The sequence below is a fragment of the Homarus americanus genome, unplaced genomic scaffold (assembly GCF_018991925.1).
Source record: "Homarus americanus isolate GMGI-L3 unplaced genomic scaffold, GMGI_Hamer_2.0 scaffold18789, whole genome shotgun sequence".
In the NCBI taxonomy this organism is placed as follows: domain Eukaryota; kingdom Metazoa; phylum Arthropoda; class Malacostraca; order Decapoda; family Nephropidae; genus Homarus; species Homarus americanus.
The window spans coordinates 258,098-277,643 of NW_024728725.1; the positions used below are offsets into that span (position 1 = coordinate 258,098).

The following is a 19,546-nucleotide window of genomic DNA, read 5'->3' on the forward strand; positions in this document are numbered from 1 at the left end:
CTGTCTCTCAACCCTCCCTCCTACCCCTTGCTCTCCCTCTCCCTGACTCTCTACCCCCCCCTCTCCCTCACTCTCTCCCCTCCCTACAGCTGACGATGACTAAGGTCACTAGGAATGTGTGCAAGTGAATCTCTAATGATTGATAAAGTGTTAGTTTTCTCTCGTCTGCCTTGGTCGGCGCCTCTCTCGTGGTGTTGACACTGTACACCCGCCTTCGTAAGCCCACACTCTTACTCACTTCCGGCTGTTGACGTCACACACCTTGCAAGAACGAGTCGAGATGAGATTCTAATGTTTATTTACCATTTCCTCTGTTTGTCACTTTATCTACAGATCTATCAATTTGCCCATTTGGGTTTCTCTCTGTCTCTCTGTCTCTCTGTCTCTCTCTCTCTCTCTCTCTCTCTCTCTCTCTCTCTCTCTCTCTCTCTCGCTTATCCTATCCTACGGCATGTCAGTAAATGACTGACTGGCCCCTTCTAACTTCCTCGTTGCCGCTGTCAGCATTCGCCAGCCTTGGCTGTAAGGAAACGCTACAAACTGAAGCTCCGCTGAGTCAGCCCTGGCAGAGAGTTCCTGCCCTCACTGACAATGCCAAAATTGTCAGTCAGTCAGTGAAAATGTCAGCCCTTGACTAGAATTCTCTCTCAGTGTCATTCATTGTGTGTTATCTCACTGTAACGTCAGCATGGTGTCAGGATGGGTTACGTATTATCCTGACTGGAATGTCAGTTATAGTATACAGAAATGTCAGCAACCTAATGTCCTAATCGCAGTGTCAGCTATAACATACCATATATCAGTCATGGAATAACTTATACCGGTGTCAGCCGCATACCAGCATATAGTAGTACCTTTATTATTATTATTATTATTATTATTATTATTATTATTATTATTATTATTCAAGGATTAAATATTTAGTTAAGAGTTTATACACATTTGATTCTATAGTTAAAGACAATTATCACACTGAGGGTAGAGTCAGACATTCAGACATGTCCTATTGTCATCATACAGCCAGTCACGTACCCCTAGACGCCTCAGTGTCAGTTTATACCATAGCAGTGTCAGACATACACTGATGACGTTTAATGTCAGTGTCAGCTATAAGTTATAAGAGCAAGCAGCCACAAGAGGATAAACACCATATAACATTTCAATAAATCTGTCAGCAAACACCATCCCAACACAACTGTCAGCATACACTCTCCCAACGCAACTGTCAGCAAACACCATCCCAACACAACTGTCAGCAAACACCATCCCAACACAACTGTCAGCATACAGTCTCCCAACACAACTGTCAGCACACACCCTTCCAACACAACTGTCAGCACACGCTCCTCCAACACAACTGTCAGCATACACCCTTCCAACACAACTGTCAGCATACACTCTCCCAACACAACTGTCAGCACACACCCTTCCAACACAACTGTCAGCACACGCTCCTCCAACACAACTGTCAGCATACACTCTCCCAACACAACTGTCAGCATACACCCTTCCAACACAACTGTCAGCACACGCTCCTCCAACACAACTGTCAGAATACACCCTTCCAACATAACTGTCAGCATACACTCTCCCAACACAACTGTCAGCATACACCCTTCCAACACAACTGTCAGCGCACACTCCTCCAAAAGAACTATCAACAGAGGAAGGTGGAGTCTCTGTCAGCCAACCCAAAGAACCAGAGGTCATTACAACTAAAAGCAATTTACACATTAACTACAAGTGTCAGTAGTTATCAGCGGAGTTAGTGTGATATACGGCTCGGTTTGGTGGGGAGTGTCAGCAAGGATAGGAAGTGTGGATACCCCCAAGTTACTGTTGACAGCGTCAGCACTAACTGTTGATTAATTGCGATGGACGTCAGCAGATTGTAAGATAGCTAAATAGATCGTCAGCAGTCAGCCAACCTTGATATTCATTACTTGGGTAACTGACTACTGACGGGGGGGTGTTGGGGGTGAGGAAGGGTGTGGGGGTTGAGGAGGGATTATGGGGTGAGGGGAGGAGGACGGATGGAGTAGGGGAAGGAGGAGGGAGTGATGGGGGAAGGAGGAGGCGGGAGGGGGTGTGGGGCAGGGTAGATCAGACGGGGAGAGGTTTAATATGCTGTTTGCTTGAGGTCAGAGTTGAGTGACGTTTGTAAATTTACGCTCATCATTGTGTGTGTGTGTGTGTGTGTGTGTGTGTGTGTGTGTGTGTGTAAAAATAGCACTTATCTATCCATATACTGTATGTAATGAAAGCACATACACAGACACGCACAAATACACACTTACCATACAAACACATAACTGTAATTGCATGTCTTCACACTACCACACAAGAATTAAACACACACACACACACACACTTCATACTCAAGACGATATATATACTTCTAATGTACTTCTAAAGGCAACAGTCCTTCCTTTACTATAGTCATCCCTCCAATAGCGCCATTCTCCCTTAATATCCGAACACAACAGCCATCCCTTCCTCACTACCTATTGCTCAACCGCCTCTGTTTACACTTGCTCTCTCTCTCTCTCTCTCTCTCTCTCTTCGTCTTATTGGTACACTCAATTTGGATCTTATTTACAAGTTCGTGAGGTCAATATCTCTTAATTTCTCACTTTCTTTCCTCTCTCTCTCGCTCCAATTGGGGCCAGTTAGTGTGTCTTATCTGTGTTCGTTCGCCTGTTTTATCTCTCTCTCTCTCTCTCTCCCCCTCTCTCTCTCTCTGCCCTTCATTTTAACTAGGACAGCCAGTTAGATAAATACAATCACAGACATGCGAACTAGGACACACACACACACACACACACACACCTCCAAAACATATTTCCTCTCGTGGCTTCGTCCTCTTTTCATTAACACATCCTGGCACCCTGTGAGCGCCAGCAGTGTCACCCAGCTTGGCACTGATCCACGTCTATTATAGGGGCTCCAAATGACACAATTCACAATGTGCCAAAGGCGTTCATGACAAGACATAATCAGATTTAATTATAGATTCGTCCCTATAACTTCTCTATCCTGTATGGCTGGTCATGTAACTGTAACTCCCTGCCACACCCTTATACCTATAACTACTGAACCCCCTGCCACACCCTTGTACCTATAACAACTGAACCCCCTGCCACACCCTTGCACCTATAACAACTGAACCCCCTGCCACACCCTTGTACCTATAACAACTGAACCCCCTGCCACACCCTTGTTGTCTCTCGTGAGGTGATGTAGATAATGATATGAATATTAATTAACCGCTTATAGAGACGAAAGCTGGAGAGAAGAGGAAGGAGAGGGGGAAGAGGAAGAGGAGAGATGGTGGAGACGGAAGGGTGAAGAGGGGAGGAAGAGAGAGGCGGGGGAGGATAGAGGAGAGAGGGGGTAGGAGAGAGGGGGAGAAGGGGAGAGTAGGGAGGGGGGATGGTGGGGGGAGTAACTGGAGCACGGAGTATCATATTTAGTGCTGTTAGATTATAGCATTTGTAACCCTGTCGTGAAGTTATACTAGAGGGGTCAGGAGTTGAGATTATAGATGCAATGACCCTGATTTATAGAGAGGTTAGACTGTAAGATTATAGGTATATTATAGGTGTAATGTCGTTTATAATGCGGTGAGATATAATTACATAGAATACTGTATATAGAAACAAGCAAATGAATTATAGAATCGAATTATATATGAAGAGGGAATGGATGTATAATTCCTTATAGATACTAGAAGAAAAATAACAAAACTACATTATATAGCTGAATGTATAATGCAAGTTATAGATAATGTATAATAGGCAGAGCAAATCACGATATGTTATTAGTTGCAAATTATAGTTAGGAGGAATGGATGATATGACAGGAAAATACAGAACGTAACACTGAAGTTGAAATTATAGGCTAGGAACACCATAACGCATGATAGTACATTATATGAACGTCTGTGTTATAGGTAGGAAAGTATTATGAAACGGCATGATAGAAGATGTCACTAAAGGTGTGAATTATAGATGGGAGACACGACATAACACGACACTGTACAGCAGATGATAGGTGTTTTGAGATTACTAAGCTACACTGAAAAATAAATTATACGTGGCGAAATTCACGGGACGTCACTGTCAGTAGAAATTATAGGTGTGGTAAATCACTACACGACACTGATGTGCAAATTATAGGTATGAAAATTTCTACAACAACATAATGGAGTTACAAATTATAGGTGAGTGAAATGACGCGAGACGTTACTGAAGTATCTATAATGAGTAAGAGAGACCACTAAATGACACTATTAGGTTGAATTATACGAAACGACCCTCATTTCCCTTATTATAGGTTCAACCAACATCACTAACACATCATATAACGTCACCAAACTTGATTGAAATACATAACAAAAAATAAATAAAAAAATCCTCGATTATAAACATACATATGAATAAATTACTAATATATATATATACATAACAATAAAAACACGAGCACAATTTTAGATGTATAACAATGACAAAAAATAAATACAAATAAACCACCACAAAATAAACTACGACACATTGTTACACTTAGAACAAATTTCCAGACAGGTTCACTGTTTATCAAGAGAGAAAACAATATTACCAACTCACTACTACACTCTGAAGACCGGCTGAGTTACATCATAAGATAGGTGGCTGGGAGATTTATGGGCCTCTGGCATTGGCAACAGTGGTAGGAGGAGGAGGGAGGAGGAGGAGGTGGTGTTAGGGGATGGAGGGTGGGAGGAGGGAGGGAGGGAGGGGGAAGAAGGTGCCATAGTAAGAGGAAGGAAGCGGTGTTGGTGGTGGAGGTGGAAAGAGGAGGAGAAGGAGGAAGAAGAAGTGAAGGAGGTGGTGAAGGAGGAAGAGCAGAAGAGAAAGATGTGGAAGAGGCATGGGGGGAAGGAGGAATAAGAGGGGAGAAGAAGAGTATATAGGACGTGGTGCTAAAGGTAGCGGAGGAGGAGATGGAAAAGAAATAAAAGAGAAGTTGAAGAAGGAAGTACAAGAGGAGGAGGAGGAGGAAGAAGAGGAGGAGGAGGAGGAAAAAAATGAGGAAAATTAAGAAATATGAGATGACTTAATTATACCAAAGGTCTCAAAAGCCACATTAAGTGATAATTACAAGATGACAAACTAGTGATAAAGAAGACGAAGAAAAAAAGATGAAATTAAGAATCACAAAAAAATAGAAAAATCAAAAATAAAAACACGAAGAGTCAGATAAATATGTATAAAATGAACCATGAAATATAAAATTAGACACGACTAAAGAATTAAAAAAGAGAAGATAATCAGGAAAATAGTGATAATAGAGTTAGGTGAGATCACAATACGAAGCATAGGAAATAAACAAGAACGAGGAAGAAAGAAAACAACAGAACACAAAAGAAGAATAGACTTAATAATGAAAGTCGAAGGAAAAAGGAAGAGAGAGAGAGAGAAAAAAAATCGAATGAGAAAAGGGAAGGAAGTGAGGGGAAAATAATGAATGAAAACAAGAAAACCTTAAATAAAATTGAAGGAAGGAAGAATCTACACGTATATATTCCAGCAAGAAGGAAGAATAAACATCAAGGAGGCAGGAGGAGGAAGGTAGACAAGACACGGTAAAACAAGGAAGGAAGAGGTGGTCAGGATTTGTGAGAATGTCGCGGTTTTTGAGGTTGACTGTGGTGTTGTGATGATGAGGTGAGGAGGGTGATGGTGGTGGAGGTGAGGAGGAGGATGGTGTTGTGATGGTGGTGTGTAGAGGATGGTGTTGTGATGGTGGTGTGTAGAGGGTGGAGGAGGTGGTGGTTGCGTGTTGAATGTGGTGGTAATGGTGATATATAGAGAGTGGTGGTGATAGTGGTGGTGTGTAGAGGATGGTGGTGATGGTAGTGGTTATGTGTAGAAGATGGTGGTGGTGGTGGTGGTGGTGTTGAGATGGTGAGCTGTGGAGGGTGGTGGTGGTGGTGTTGACAGTGGGTGATGGTGTAGGACTGCAGAAGCGATGGCGATAAATATAATCAGAGCAATATAGATGTAGTTATGTGTATGTCGAGAAAAACTAATTATATATGAATGTCAGAAGAAAAGAGGGATGGAAAGACGGAGACAGACAGGAAGACAGACAGAGTAATATGAGAGAAAGAGAGAGTGAGAGTTAGGGAGAGACTGGACAGTGTTGTGACGGATGTTTTATGGCGGGTGTAAGGCAGAAAGAGGCAGAAGGCAAGGGTTTACGAGGTGCACGCGGACACAACACCTCCACAGCCACCCAGCAGAGGAGCGGCCACAACAACCCTAGCAGGGAGTAGGAGGGCAATGCTATAGTGAGGGCTCTACCACCCTGGTGCTGGTACGTACCTGGCGGGTAGGGTGCAGGAGGCATGCTCTCCGCTGTGGGGTAGTTCCTCAGGTAGCCGTCGTGGGGGTATCCAGCAGCAGCTTCCATAGCAGACTTGGGAGCACCGTCTGCCGCCGTCAGGTATGGCACGGGCTGGCCGTGGGCGTCAACATGGCCCACACGCCCGTAGGGAGGATAGTTGCACCACGTCTGGGCGGCGAAGGCCTGACACGACTCCGTGGCCATCGAGGAGGGTCCCGGTGCGTAGTCGTATTTGTTTGGCCAGAAGGCCAGAGTCTTGCGGTCAGCCATTCTGGAATCTGCAATATTGTAGTAGGTGGGCGTAACGCCGTCTCGACAGAAGGCCTGGCCATACTGGGAATCGAAGGGAGCCGTGGCGGCGGCATGGTCAGGTTGATAGTTCCAGGGTTGTGTGGAGTGGGAGTGCCTGATGACCCCGGCAGCGGCGCCCGAGTCAGGCCCCGTGGGGCACTCGGGCGGGTGCGGGTAGGTGGATACAGCCAGGGTGGTGGCCACACGCTTGGCCGGGATGTGGAGCGGTGTCTGGCCCGTGGGCTCCAAGCCTCGTGTACTGGCCGAGTCCTCATACAGTGATCCGTTCATCCTGTCTAGTCCTCCTCCCTCGCTGCTGCCCACTGCATGGTGGTGCCGCCACGGTATGGAGTCCACCGTCGCCAGGGTGCCGCACAGTCACACACGATCGGAAAGAGAGAACAACACACACACATTAGCTGGCGTGGCACTGGGTCGGCCGCCGCATGGACCAAGCACGCTAGGCACGGGAGCAGGAGCCGCGGCAAAAAACAGCCTGCGTGTGTTGAGGCCGCGGCAAGCTCAAACACTATCTGGTGGATGGCTCGACACCGCGCTCTCAACCCGAGAAGGCGGGGCTACTGTTGGCTCCGCCCAATGAGAGTAGTCCCGCCTTCTCTGGCACCGCCTCCTGCTCTCTGGCCACGCTACTGGTTAAAACTGGTCACGTGACAAATTAAGTCCCTCCCTCTTTGCCCTGCGACCCTGGTGGCAGCCCGGCCCAGCACTAACACACAAATTATTACATGCAGTAATTAAGGCTGTGTGCCGTTCTGAGTGATTGACATAACACACCTGTAGCCAGCGTGTAGCCGGGGCGCCCCTCACTGCCTCCCCCAACAGTAGCTGACACTCTAACCCCAACCCTACTTCCCATACTTCCCTCATTCCCACCTTCCCTGAGCACACCTCACATCCTCCAGTTCCCTTCCCCTCGCCCCAAACACCTTCCCACCACCCGTCCTCACACTACTTCCCTATCCTGGCTGCCCCGCGGCGGTCGTCACCCCACCAGTAGCAGCAGTAGTAGCGACGTGGTCACTCTCCTGCTGAGTCCTCCCCCCACCACCACTGGTAGGCTCATCAAGACGCCTCTCCTGCCCGCCCCTACCACGCAACCCCACCACTACCACCCCAAGACCACTACCACCATAAGACCACTACCACCCCAAGACCACTACCACCATAAGACCACTACCACCCCAAGACTACTACCACCCCAAGACACCTAACCACCCCAAGACCATTACCACCCCAAAACACCTTACCACCCCAAGACCACTACCACCCCAAGACACCTTACCACCCCAAGACCCTTAGCATCCCAAGACCAATACCACCCCAAGAACACTACCACCATAAAACCCCTACCACCCCAAGAATCGCTACCTGACTACCCCACTACCACTACCACCCTCCCTTGCTACCACTATAACCTCACATACTACTACCTCAAGACAATTATCACCCTCCCTCCTACCACCAACCTACCGCTATCACCTTCCCTACTACCACCCTACCCCTACCACCCCTCCCTCCATACTAACTATCCACCACCACCACCCCGGGAGTGTGTGTGTGTGTGTGTGTTCGTAAGAGGCCTCCCAGTATGAGTACACACACACACACAGACACACAGCCTGGCCCACCAACCACGGGGGTTAAAGGGACGGCTGGCGCGACACCTCCACCACCACCAAGTGCCGATGGGCCTCCCCGGGACACTCACACGACCGCTACTGCAGGAGGCGACGCCGCGTGGGAGGAACCTTGTCCACCCACGTCTTAAACAAGGTCTTGAGTGGAGGTGGAAACTCTTGTTACTGGGTTTTGAAGAGAGTGTGTGTAGGTTTGGAGGGATGTGAGAGGACTTGGGCGAGAAGATGTGGATTTGGAGTGTTTATTGTTGTTGGGTTGTTAAAGGAATTGGAGTGATGCCGATTAACATACACGTGTGTGATAATTTAGTGATTGTGAGTCAGTGTTTGAAGGGATAATAAGAGTGTTCTTAAATTTGGAGGTTTTGAGTCAGTAGGGAGGAGCTTCAGGCTGGTTTAGAGGGAGTCATAACACGTTTTGAGGAGGACAAATCAGCGTAGACTGGGTGATAGGTGGTTCGCATGAGGACAGTGATGGGGGAGACATAACTGAACTTAAAATACATGTAGATGACAATAGACAAATCTGATTCCCTTATATAACGATAAAATGCTAAAAAAACAAAAAACCGTAAGACCACCAATAACAGCTTAGTTCACCCTAAATGTTCAAACTGATCAAGGCTGTAAGCAGAGGAGTTCACCCCAGGGACTGAACTCGTAGACAAGATGCAGAGTAAAAACGACGACTCTTGCTGTCAGCCATCATTACCTTGTCGAGGAATTACACTCTGGCTGAGGATGTCAACCCCTCGTTAGTGGATGGTGTCTAATTATCAACAATCATTATCACTCGCCCTTGACTAACTGGGAACACCAACCACTGTAGCGTAGTTTACCCCCCTCCCTCCCTCCCCCCCTCTCCCTGCCCTCTCTATTTCTCCCACCCTCCCTCCCATCATTCCACCCTTCCTCACTCTTTCCCACCCTCCCTCCCTCCTTCCTTCCCATCCTCCCACCTTCAATTCTTCCCTTCATCTCTAGTTCCCGCCCTCTCTCTCTCTCTCTCTCTCCATCTTTTCCTCCCTCTTTCCCTCTCCCTTTCCCTTATGTCCTGTCTTAACACTTACATAATTTCTCTTTTATATTCAATTTCCCACTTCCTCTCCCTCTGTTTTCTCTTTCCATCTTCTGCTTTCCCGTTTTCTTTCATTCTCTTCTTTCTCACACCTGCTCTACTTTTCCCACTCATTCCCATTCTCTCTGTCTCTCTCGTATCTCTTTCTCTAACACCATCTCTATTTCTTTCTCTCTTACATCATTTGCCTGTTTTCACTACCTTATTATCTAAATCCTCTCGTCTCTCAAATCGTCTTTTCATCTCGTTTTCTCCCCTTCCCTTTTTCATCCCTTTCCCACTCCAACTCTCTACCCCTTCCGCTGTTCCTCTCCCTCCCCTATCCCACCTTCATTCTTCCCTCCTCCTCCTCCCTCTTCCTCAACCTCCCTTCTACTCCTCTCTCTTTCTCTCCCTTCCTCTCCCACCTCTCCCATCCCACCTCCTCCACCAGCAGTTATCGGTGTTGGCCTCCAGGAGTGAGCGTGTCTGCCTCTGTGTAAAATTATCGACCAGTTCTCTTACTGAGGTGAGGAGGGAGGCGGGGAGGGGTAGGGAAGGAGGGTGGTGGGTGGTGGGTGGTGGGTGGGGAGGAGGAGCAGGAGGAGGAGGAGGAGGAGGAGGAGAGATGGGTGTTGGGTTGGGTAGTGGGTGAGGAGGAAGAGGAGGAGGATAGGGTATTGAGAAACGTTGATAATGAAAAGGAAGGGAAGAAAGTGAATGGGAGAAGGATAAGGAGATTAGGAAGGAGAAAGGTAAGGAGGAAGTGGGAACGGATGAGATGAAAGAGATAAAGAAACCAAGAGAGAGAAGGAGATAGTGAGAGAGCGGAAGGAACGGATGTGGGAAGGGAGAAATACGATAAGGGAGAGATATGAAAGACAAAAGGAAAAGGAGTTAGAGAACACAGAGAATGAGGAAGAAGGATAAATAATAAATGATAAAAGAGAAAACGGGGAAACTTATACACACATGTAAAGACAAAAAAAAATCACGACAGAGAGAGAGAGAGAGAGAGAGAGAGAGAGAGAGAGAGAGAAACTAGGTGATGAGAGAGGGGAGGAAAGAAGAAAAATAGAGACAGAAAGAGATAGAAGCCTAATTGGACGACCTGTAGCAAATGAACGGAGGGAGAGGGAGAGACAGACAGGCAGACACACGGAGAAGAGAGAGAAATAAAACCAGACAGACAGATAGGCAGACAGACATTCAGACAGAGAGAGAGTAATAATATAAAAAATGGTTTCCTCTGCTCACCCGCAATAAACTACAGCCACTGGTCGACCAAACACAATGCAACTTAACGAAGATATATGGGAAAATATATACAACCTATGAAAAGTACACACACACACACACACACACACACACACACACACACACACACACACACACACACACACACACACACACACACACGGTAGCGAAAGGCGAAAGAGGGAGAATAAAGGAACTACGAAAGGGACTTAAAACGCATGAGATAAAAGGGGGAGGGAGAGGGGAGACGCGAAAGAGAGGAGGCAGTAAAGAGGGGAAGCGAAAGAGGGGAGGAGAGAGGGAAAAGGAAAATGAAAGTGGTACGAGGTAGGGGGAAAGCGAAAAGAGAAGGAGGAGAGAGAGAGAGAGAAAATGAGAGAGATGAGAGAGAGAGGGAAAACTAGAGGAGTATACAATATTGGAAAAGCAAATCAAATGAGAGATGAGAAAGAAAAGACGGATGAAAGGAAGAGAGAAAAGAAGAAGACAAATGTAAACGAGAGAAAGGGAATGCATGGACGAGAGAGAGAGAGAGAGAGAGAGAGAGAGAGAGAGAGAGAACAGCAGGAAGGGATGAGAGGGTAACATTAGCGATGACAATAAAGAGAAAAACAACACAAACAAACACTAAACATTTGTGTCTGACTGAATTTGGAACAGAGAGAGAGAGAGAGAGAGAGAGAATATTTAAACCAGACACAGAGGAAATGACGATAAATCAAGAAAAAAAAAGAAATACAGAAAGACGCAAAGAATAAAGAGAGGAGAGAAGAGACAATGGAAATGGAAATTCAGAACGGGCGATAAACCTTAGACAAAGACACACAAACATTAGATAATAAACAGAGGTGAACAGTAAACGAAGGGAGGAGAGGGGAGAGGAGGAAGAGGAGGAAGAGATGAATGAGGAGAAAGAGGAGAATGAGCCATTTAACGAAGCAGAATGAGAGAGGGGGGAAGAGATAATGATGAGAACGAGGAAGAGACTAAATAAAACGAGCCAAATAAGGTTATAGGAGAATTGTGAATAAATGAGGGAGCTGGGATAAAATAGGATATAAGGAATAGTAAAAAAATAACCAATAATATTTTCGAGATGCAGGATAATATAAATTGTAGTAAATAAACAAACAAATGGATAAGAATGAAAGGGAAAACAATAAGGAATAAAGAATGGGGTAAGGACACACATGATAAATAGAGAGATAGAGAAGACGAGACAGAAATGGAAGGAGGTAAAAGGAATAGATGATACCAAGAAAAGGGAATAAGAGATATATGAAAAAAGACAGAATGAAAGGAGACAGACAATACGAAAGGAAAAAATCGAGGCAAAGATATAAGTCAAACAATAAAGAAATGATAAAATGAAAAGAAAACAGAACATGAAAAAAGAAAGAGGGAGATAGACGGAAAGATAACATCAATGATCGATAAGAAAAAACAGAACAGAAGAATAAACGATAATAAGAAAGACAGAAAAGTAGGGAGAGAAATTTTAAGAAACAGGAAACAGGGAATTGAGAAAAAAAACGAATAAAGTAGGTGGATAAAGAAGAGAATAAAAATAGATACGGAAGAATATATGAGAAAAAACACATAAATTAAAACAAAAACAGATAAGAGGATAATAAATAAATACAAGAAAAAGAGAAAGACGGCGGATAAGAATATACAAGAAAGCAAGGAGGAAGACAAAGGAGACAAGAATAAATAAACAAAACAGGTAGAAAGAGATAAGAAAATAAACAGGTTCTCGTTGTTTAAGTGAAGAAATCCATAATTAGGATAAAGAAGAAGATAATAAGTGCATACACATAAACGACCCCATTAGGCTGAGGTCATATTCTATACTTGTGTAATACGGGACTTTATCTCAAGACGTTTATGAAGGGAACTCAAGAATTTTTTTTTAATTTAAACCTTAATATTTACTGGATATTTTACGATACAATAATGACGTGATATATATTGTTTATGTACATAGTATAAAAAATAATTAATGCCTTGTAAAAAAATTTGTTTATGAGAAATTTGAAGAAAAATATTGATTGGTTATAAGGACTGTGTGTGTGTTTGTCCAATGCAGTCTCATTACAGCAGCCATCAGTCGAGGACGCCACAAGAGGATGAGGAAACGTCATTAGATATGGCTCGTGTCCTTCTCTTAACCCTCCACCCTTCCTATACCCCCACTCCTCCCTCTCTCTATACACCTCTCCTCCCTCCTCAGTCACCCTCCTCCTTCACCCACACCCCAACAAGTCACCTTTAACTACACACAATTTACCCTTCCGACCTCCTCCTCCTCCTCTTCCTCTTCCTCCTCCTCCTTCTCCCTCCACCACCCACATCTTAGCAAGTCACTCACACCTACAAACACCCACACCCATCCCTCATCCTTTCTGCTACCTCCCCCTCCACCCACTCCATCCACACCCACACCCATCACTGGTATCCCTCCTCCTCTTCCTCCTCCGCCCACAACCATTCATCCCAAACCTTTCACCGTATCCTTCTACCCCCGTTCATTGCTTCTCTCTCTCTCTCTCTTCTTATTCTTCCTCTTAACCAGTTCCGTCCTTTCCTTTATTCTCCCTTTATCCCATTTCTATATTCGACCTTCACATTCTGTATTCGAATTCTTCTTGGCATAACCTGGTCTTTATCACCGTTGCCTCATTCCCTCTATCCTGTTTATCTTTCCTATACTATTGCTTCTAACTATTCACCTACCTATCTTCCTTCCTTTATCCTAGTTCCTCCCTAATTCCCTTAAATTTACCCCCCCCCTCTCTCTCTCTCTCTCTCTCTCACACACACTGCAATAAATCAATAGAAAAATCCTTATCAGTGACACAAAGGACGCCAACCATAAAACTCATTTATATTTAGGACACGATAAGCACTTCACCGGTACACTCTTACATGCTTTTACAGCACTTATTGACCTTATTGACGCAACATGGTATTGTGAGGGGGAACAGAGGGGCTTGATAATACTCTCGCAGTCACCCATGGAAAGAAAACAAATCCTCTTTAGCGTGACATTCCTTTAAGGTTACTATATTGGGCGTTGACTATGAGACGTGTTATGCTCTGTCTGTCTGTCTGTCTGTTTGTCTGTCTGCCTGTCTGTCTGTCTATCTATCCATCTATCTATCTACACACACACACACACACACACACACACACACACACACACACACACTAACTATGATCATCCCATTCCATTTATAAAACACAGTTATTAAGGCCCTCAACTCTAGATGATAGTCAATTATATATATAAATAAATACCACATTATACAGTCATACACTCATACCAGACATAAACACCACCACGCCGTAAAGTTCATGTGTGAGTGTATGTGTGTGTGACTCCTGCTATTAAGAACTACCAGCACCTCAATTTACATTCTTTACCAAACCACCAAACGAGGGAACGATCTACCAAGTGTCATTATCTGTATTATCTTCTTGATTCTCTCATCCGTAGTCTTTTTATCCTTGGTTGAGAAAAAATGGAGTAAAGCGTAAAATTAACACGGCATTTGTTTGTGCATGTGATGAGTGTGTAATGGAGGTGTAGGAGGGTATGTGGTTATGGTTATTTAACTGTCTGGTATGGTTTGTAGTGAAACAGACAGACAGACAGACAGAAAGACAGGCAGACAGACAGACAGACAAGTTTACAACGTAGGTAATAGACTAAAAAAGTACTTGGTAAAGAAATGTTTTAGCACCAGAAATTCGGGGAAAAAATAATACCTTTTAAGAAGACTCTCGACAGGTGTACAGCACAGGTGAAAAGTTATTGTAAGTGAATGAGAACTTTTTTGTAGGTAAGAGACTCAAGGCAAATTATTGATGTACGATGAGGGTCATTTGTGGCAGCACGTCGCATGTTGCAGATCAATGAAAACACCTTAATGACATTTGAGCAGGTAAAGGTTCACGATACATCTTTGACTTTCAGTACAGGTGTTCATGTGAGAATGTCTTTATGAATCCTAGGACTAAAAAAATCAGGGTTTGAAGTGACATATTCGTATCAATATTCTTATTAGGTACAATGAATATGCTAAGTACTAGAGTCATCATCATCATCATCATCATCATCATCATCATCATCATCATCACCATCATCACCATCATCATCAACACAGGATCGGAATGGTTAAGCAGTCTGGTGTGTCTGCCATAACGTCATCGCCCGGTATGAGGTAGGCACCACGAGCATGCTCAGTAGCGTGTCTTGGTGGCTCCTGGAATGTAAATAAACACTTCGGGGGCAACGGTGAGCCTTTTTTTTCTAGAGAGGAGTTGAAGCAAGTTGTTTTACCTGACTACATAGTGGTGAGAGGGAGTAAGTGATCAAGTTAGCAGGGATCTCTCTCTCTCTCTCACACATGTTAAACACCAAAAAAACTTAATGAATCTATCAGTATATATTACACTCTAGTACTGTCAGATAAATGTAAAACCAAATAACACGGACAAAATAAGTCTTGCCGTGACATCATCTGACACCACATCGAGAGATTGATGATATACGATGCCTTATAATGACATACCTGACAACCAGCAAACTTTAGCAGCAAGTTTGAGCCATAAAAGAGAGCCATAAAATAAGCTTTCGGTGATGCCTTGTTCCTCATCCTCAAGTTAACCTCAGAGAATAAAGGGGAAAAAATCAATTTATTCTCATTTTACAGTCAAAACCCCCATAGGTACATTTGAATCACCTGAAGTTTAGCCCACCTTTAGCAAGCTTATCTCACGTGATGATTGATTAAACAGCCCTAACACTACGTAGGGGAGGAGTTAAGTTAGATTAGGTTAGGTTAGGTTAGGTTAGGTTAGGTTAGGTTAGGTTAGGTTAATAATTAGGGTGTTTAATCTTAAGGTGAAATATATCTGAGTGAGATCGAAGAAATAAATGAAGATCGTCTCCAAAGACTTGTCGATGAAGACACACACACACACACACACACACACACACACACACACACACACACACACCAGCCCCGTTACACCTCTTAATGCTCCAGCCTTCCCTATCACCTAGCGAACCACTGCCATTAGCCTATCATTCTAACCACTCGACCTCTCTCTCCTTCACGCTCCCAATGGCATCATTTTTAAGCCCCCCCTCCCACCACCAACTCTATCTCTCACCCCCCCTTTATCTTTCTCATACCCTCTCTATCTCTCTCTCACTCCCTCTATCTCTCTCACCCCTCTATCTCTCTCTCTCACCCTCTCTATCTCTCTCAAACAGTTTTATCTATCTCTCTCATCCACCCTCTTCCTCTCTCTCATCCCCACTCTATCTCTCATCCCCACTCTATCTCTCATCCTCCACTCTAACTCTCTCCCATCCCCCCTCTCTATTTCTCTCATCCCCTCTCTCTATCACTCTCATCCCCCACTCTATCTCATTCATCTCCCACTCTATCTATCTCTCATTCCCCACTCTATCTCTCATCCCCCACTCTATCTCTCTCTCATACCCCCTCTTTATCCCTCTCCCTACATTATTCATTAGGCGTCTTTCCAGATACCACTGATATTCCGACACGTCTACTCTGATCACTTTTGTTTTATTGGATTTTCTCACGACTCATCATTTTATCACTTTTTTTTGTCTTTCCATCGTTTTATCTGACTTGATGCCTCATTCCTTAGTTATTCTTTAATCTATCGTTTCCCTCTTTATGCTTCTTATTCATTTTTCTCTAAATATCCCATTTACATCCCTTTGTTACCTTTACAAACACACACACACACACACACACACACACACACACACACACACACACACACTCCTACACTATGGCAGGCATTTCACAACACAGTCCAGCCCTTCATGTTGGTATGTGTGTCAGAGGTCCACCACTACTCCAGGTCCTCCACTACCCCAGACCCACCATTAACCCAGGTCCTCCACTACCCCAGGACCTCCACCACCCCAGGCCATCTACTAACCCCAGGTCCCCACTATACCCCAGGCCCTCCACTACCTGAGGCCCTCCACTACCCCAGGTCCTCCACTACCCCAGGCCATCTACTAACCCCAGGTCCTCCACTACCCCATGCCTCCACTCCCCTGGTCCTCCACTACCCCAGGCCCTCCACTACCCCAGGACCTCCACTACCCCAGGCCCTCCACTACCCCAGGCCCTCCACTACCCCAGGCCCTCCACTACCCCAGGCCCTCCACTATCCCAGGCCCTCCACTACCCCAGGCCCTCCACTACCCCAGGCCCTCCACTACCCCAGGCCCTCCACTACCCCAGGCCAACTAATCCTCCCAAGGGCTGCCACCATCACCATCACCATCACCACCACCACCAAGGACAGGCAAGTGGCCATGCCTATATTAGTCTTATTCAAAAGCCAAACGATATAATATCTTAGAGTAGGTGCAGGTGGGTACTATTTGCATTAGGTCTCGTTCATCTGAAGGGGGATATCATGATTGAGAGTCTATGCAGGTGTCTCCTATAATGCACTTGTGGTTCGTCCAGTGCGGATGGGTTTATGGTCTACAGGATATTATGAAGTTGGCTGGTGATATTTGCACTGGAATCCATATGCCAAATGTTGAGAGTCTTAAGTCTTAGGGTAATATAAGTGGTTTTTGTTATGGAGTGTATCCAAAGATGGTTAATGTTGTGACCTTGAGAACTGGCCAGTACTGTTGTGTTTATATGTTTGTAAGTGGACCACAATTCGAACACTGAAAAAAACAAGCACTGTATACTACCACTGACCTAATGTAAGCGTGAAACTTATGACTGATCTTTCAGCCAAAAATTGACTATGGTGCCACTATGACTCTCAGAACATATTTATAAAATGAAGAAAAGCTGAGATTTCCTGAGATTTATCGTTCGTGCCAAACAAAATTGAACCCAGAAATCTTAATATAATTCTAAACCATACAGATAAATATCGTCCATTGCTTTCATAAATCCTGGTAATATCATCACCCACTTCCTCCAGGTCTAAACAGATCCCTTTATACCTTTAAATGCAATACTGATTTATCTTATAACCCCAAATTCCCCACAAATCCCAATAACAACTGTCTGAACCTTATATAAGATAATATCAATAAAATACTTCAATACCCTCCACAAAAGTCCCACAGGTAACCAAGAATGAAGTAGTGTCTCTTAACACCTCAGAACTTGTCCTTTTTAGTAGTAATAATAATAATTCCCTATGCTTAATAAATACCAGACTAATGAAGGTTTTGATTCCCTTAGTATTCCCATCTGTCGCTATACATGATAATTATATGTGATTATTTATAAGTACTGATTCATTATAAGCTGATTAGTCTTCCCTTAAACAGAGAGTCTTAAAGCTTAATTCAGATCTACATTACTCTGAGTCTATACGGTATATATGGTATAATCTCAACCCCGAATAAGCATCAAATGTTGGGACCTCACCGTGTGTCCTAGTGAGGTTGGGGGTGGGCAGGGGCGGAGGCGGCCTCTGGTTGTGGAAGTGCCCTCGCTGGCGGCATTGAGGTCACACCCTGGAACAAGAGATACAAAAGTTAGTTCAGTTATTTTCTAAAATGAAGTAAATTGCAACTAAAACTGACAGAACACTTCCCCCCTCACGAGAAGACGAAAAAAATGGAGGAAGAGTAACATAATCAAGTTGATAATTCACAAAAACAATGGGAATTACAAACAGAAAATGATCACTGGAGGTAAATTCTTCCCTCAGTGATCATATTACACCCTAGAGAGAGGAAATACCATTGGAGTTAGTGTTGACTCTCCCTGGAAAGATCATGTACCGCGTTAGATAAGAGAGAATTCTAAGATTATGTTCCTAACGTCAGGAAAATGAGCCAAGCGAACAACTGTGTCATTGATTGGGTGGTGTTACTTGCCCCGGTGTTTCAGAAGATGATATAGAGGACAATAATTTAAAATCCTTATGTTGTGTTTTAAAATAGGAAATATGACAACAATTAGAACTGTCACTAAAAAAAGGCGAGACATAACAGGATTGGATCACGTATTACACTTGATAAATTCACATGTGGTGGTTTACATTCCTTCATGACAACTAGAGATGCTGTATACCTGGAGACGTTTTCTCTACTGACTACTGAAAACCAGGTATTACGAGGGAGGGAGGGAGGGAGGGTTGGTCAATGGAATTCGTGATGATGCAACCGAGTGATGAACTAACTATGTTGTTGAGTTACGTCACATTTTCTTTGTATCGTGACGTGAGATATGACGTCACCGCTTCGAAAGGTCAAGATCCTGATAAGTCATTTGTGGTCTGAGGCGAGTTACTGGTGAGTCAAGGTGAGTTACTGGTGAGTTTCGAGGTGAGTTACTGGTGAATCGAGGTGAGTTACTGGAGAGTTTAGAGGTGAGTTACTGGTAAGTCGAGGTGGGTTACTGGTAAGTCAAGGTGAGTTACTGGTGAGTTTCGAGGTGAGTTACTGGTGAGTCGAGGTGAATAACAGGTGGGAGTCGTTTACCTGTACTTTACCAACACCTTTCACCTCTTCATTAGTTATATCCTTCACAAAAACCTACGTATCAAATATATAGAAATAACTTGATATTTTACTCTCTTAAAATTTTTTACCTTTCAGCTTCATAAACTGGACACAAATCTGTTATACAGTAGAGAGATAAATTTAGTTACAGTCAAGTGAATCTCGTACTAACACACTATTAAAACATCACATTAATAAAAATATATCTACAGCTCAAATGAATTCGAGATCTGAGTGTAAAACTGAACCGTAAATAATAATTTAATCCCTAAATAATTTATATATATCTGATTTTTATGATAATTTCCAGTTCTCAAAAAATCTAATTCATAACTCAACCAATTAAAT

At 44.1% G+C, this 19,546-nt stretch overlaps 1 protein-coding gene across 3 annotated transcripts in view; it reads right to left on the bottom strand.

Moving 5' to 3' along the window:
- LOC121866187 (homeobox protein abdominal-B-like) overlaps positions 1 to 18,202 on the bottom strand; it is a 79,296-nt gene extending 61,094 nt beyond the window's left edge. For 2 of the 3 annotated variants that reach the window (XM_042365790.1, XM_042365788.1), the window contains exons 1-2: positions 18,117 to 18,202; positions 6,366 to 7,001 (exon numbers count right to left, since the gene is read on the bottom strand). In XM_042365790.1, the coding sequence (XP_042221724.1) occupies positions 6,366 to 6,969 (604 nt within the window). In that variant the 5' untranslated portion in view covers positions 6,970 to 7,001; positions 18,117 to 18,202. Of the gene's footprint in view, positions 1 to 6,365; positions 7,194 to 18,116 lie in introns of those variants that run through there. The other variant, XM_042365789.1, reaches the window with a different exon arrangement.
- Between the last annotated feature and the right edge of the window lie 1,344 nt (positions 18,203 to 19,546).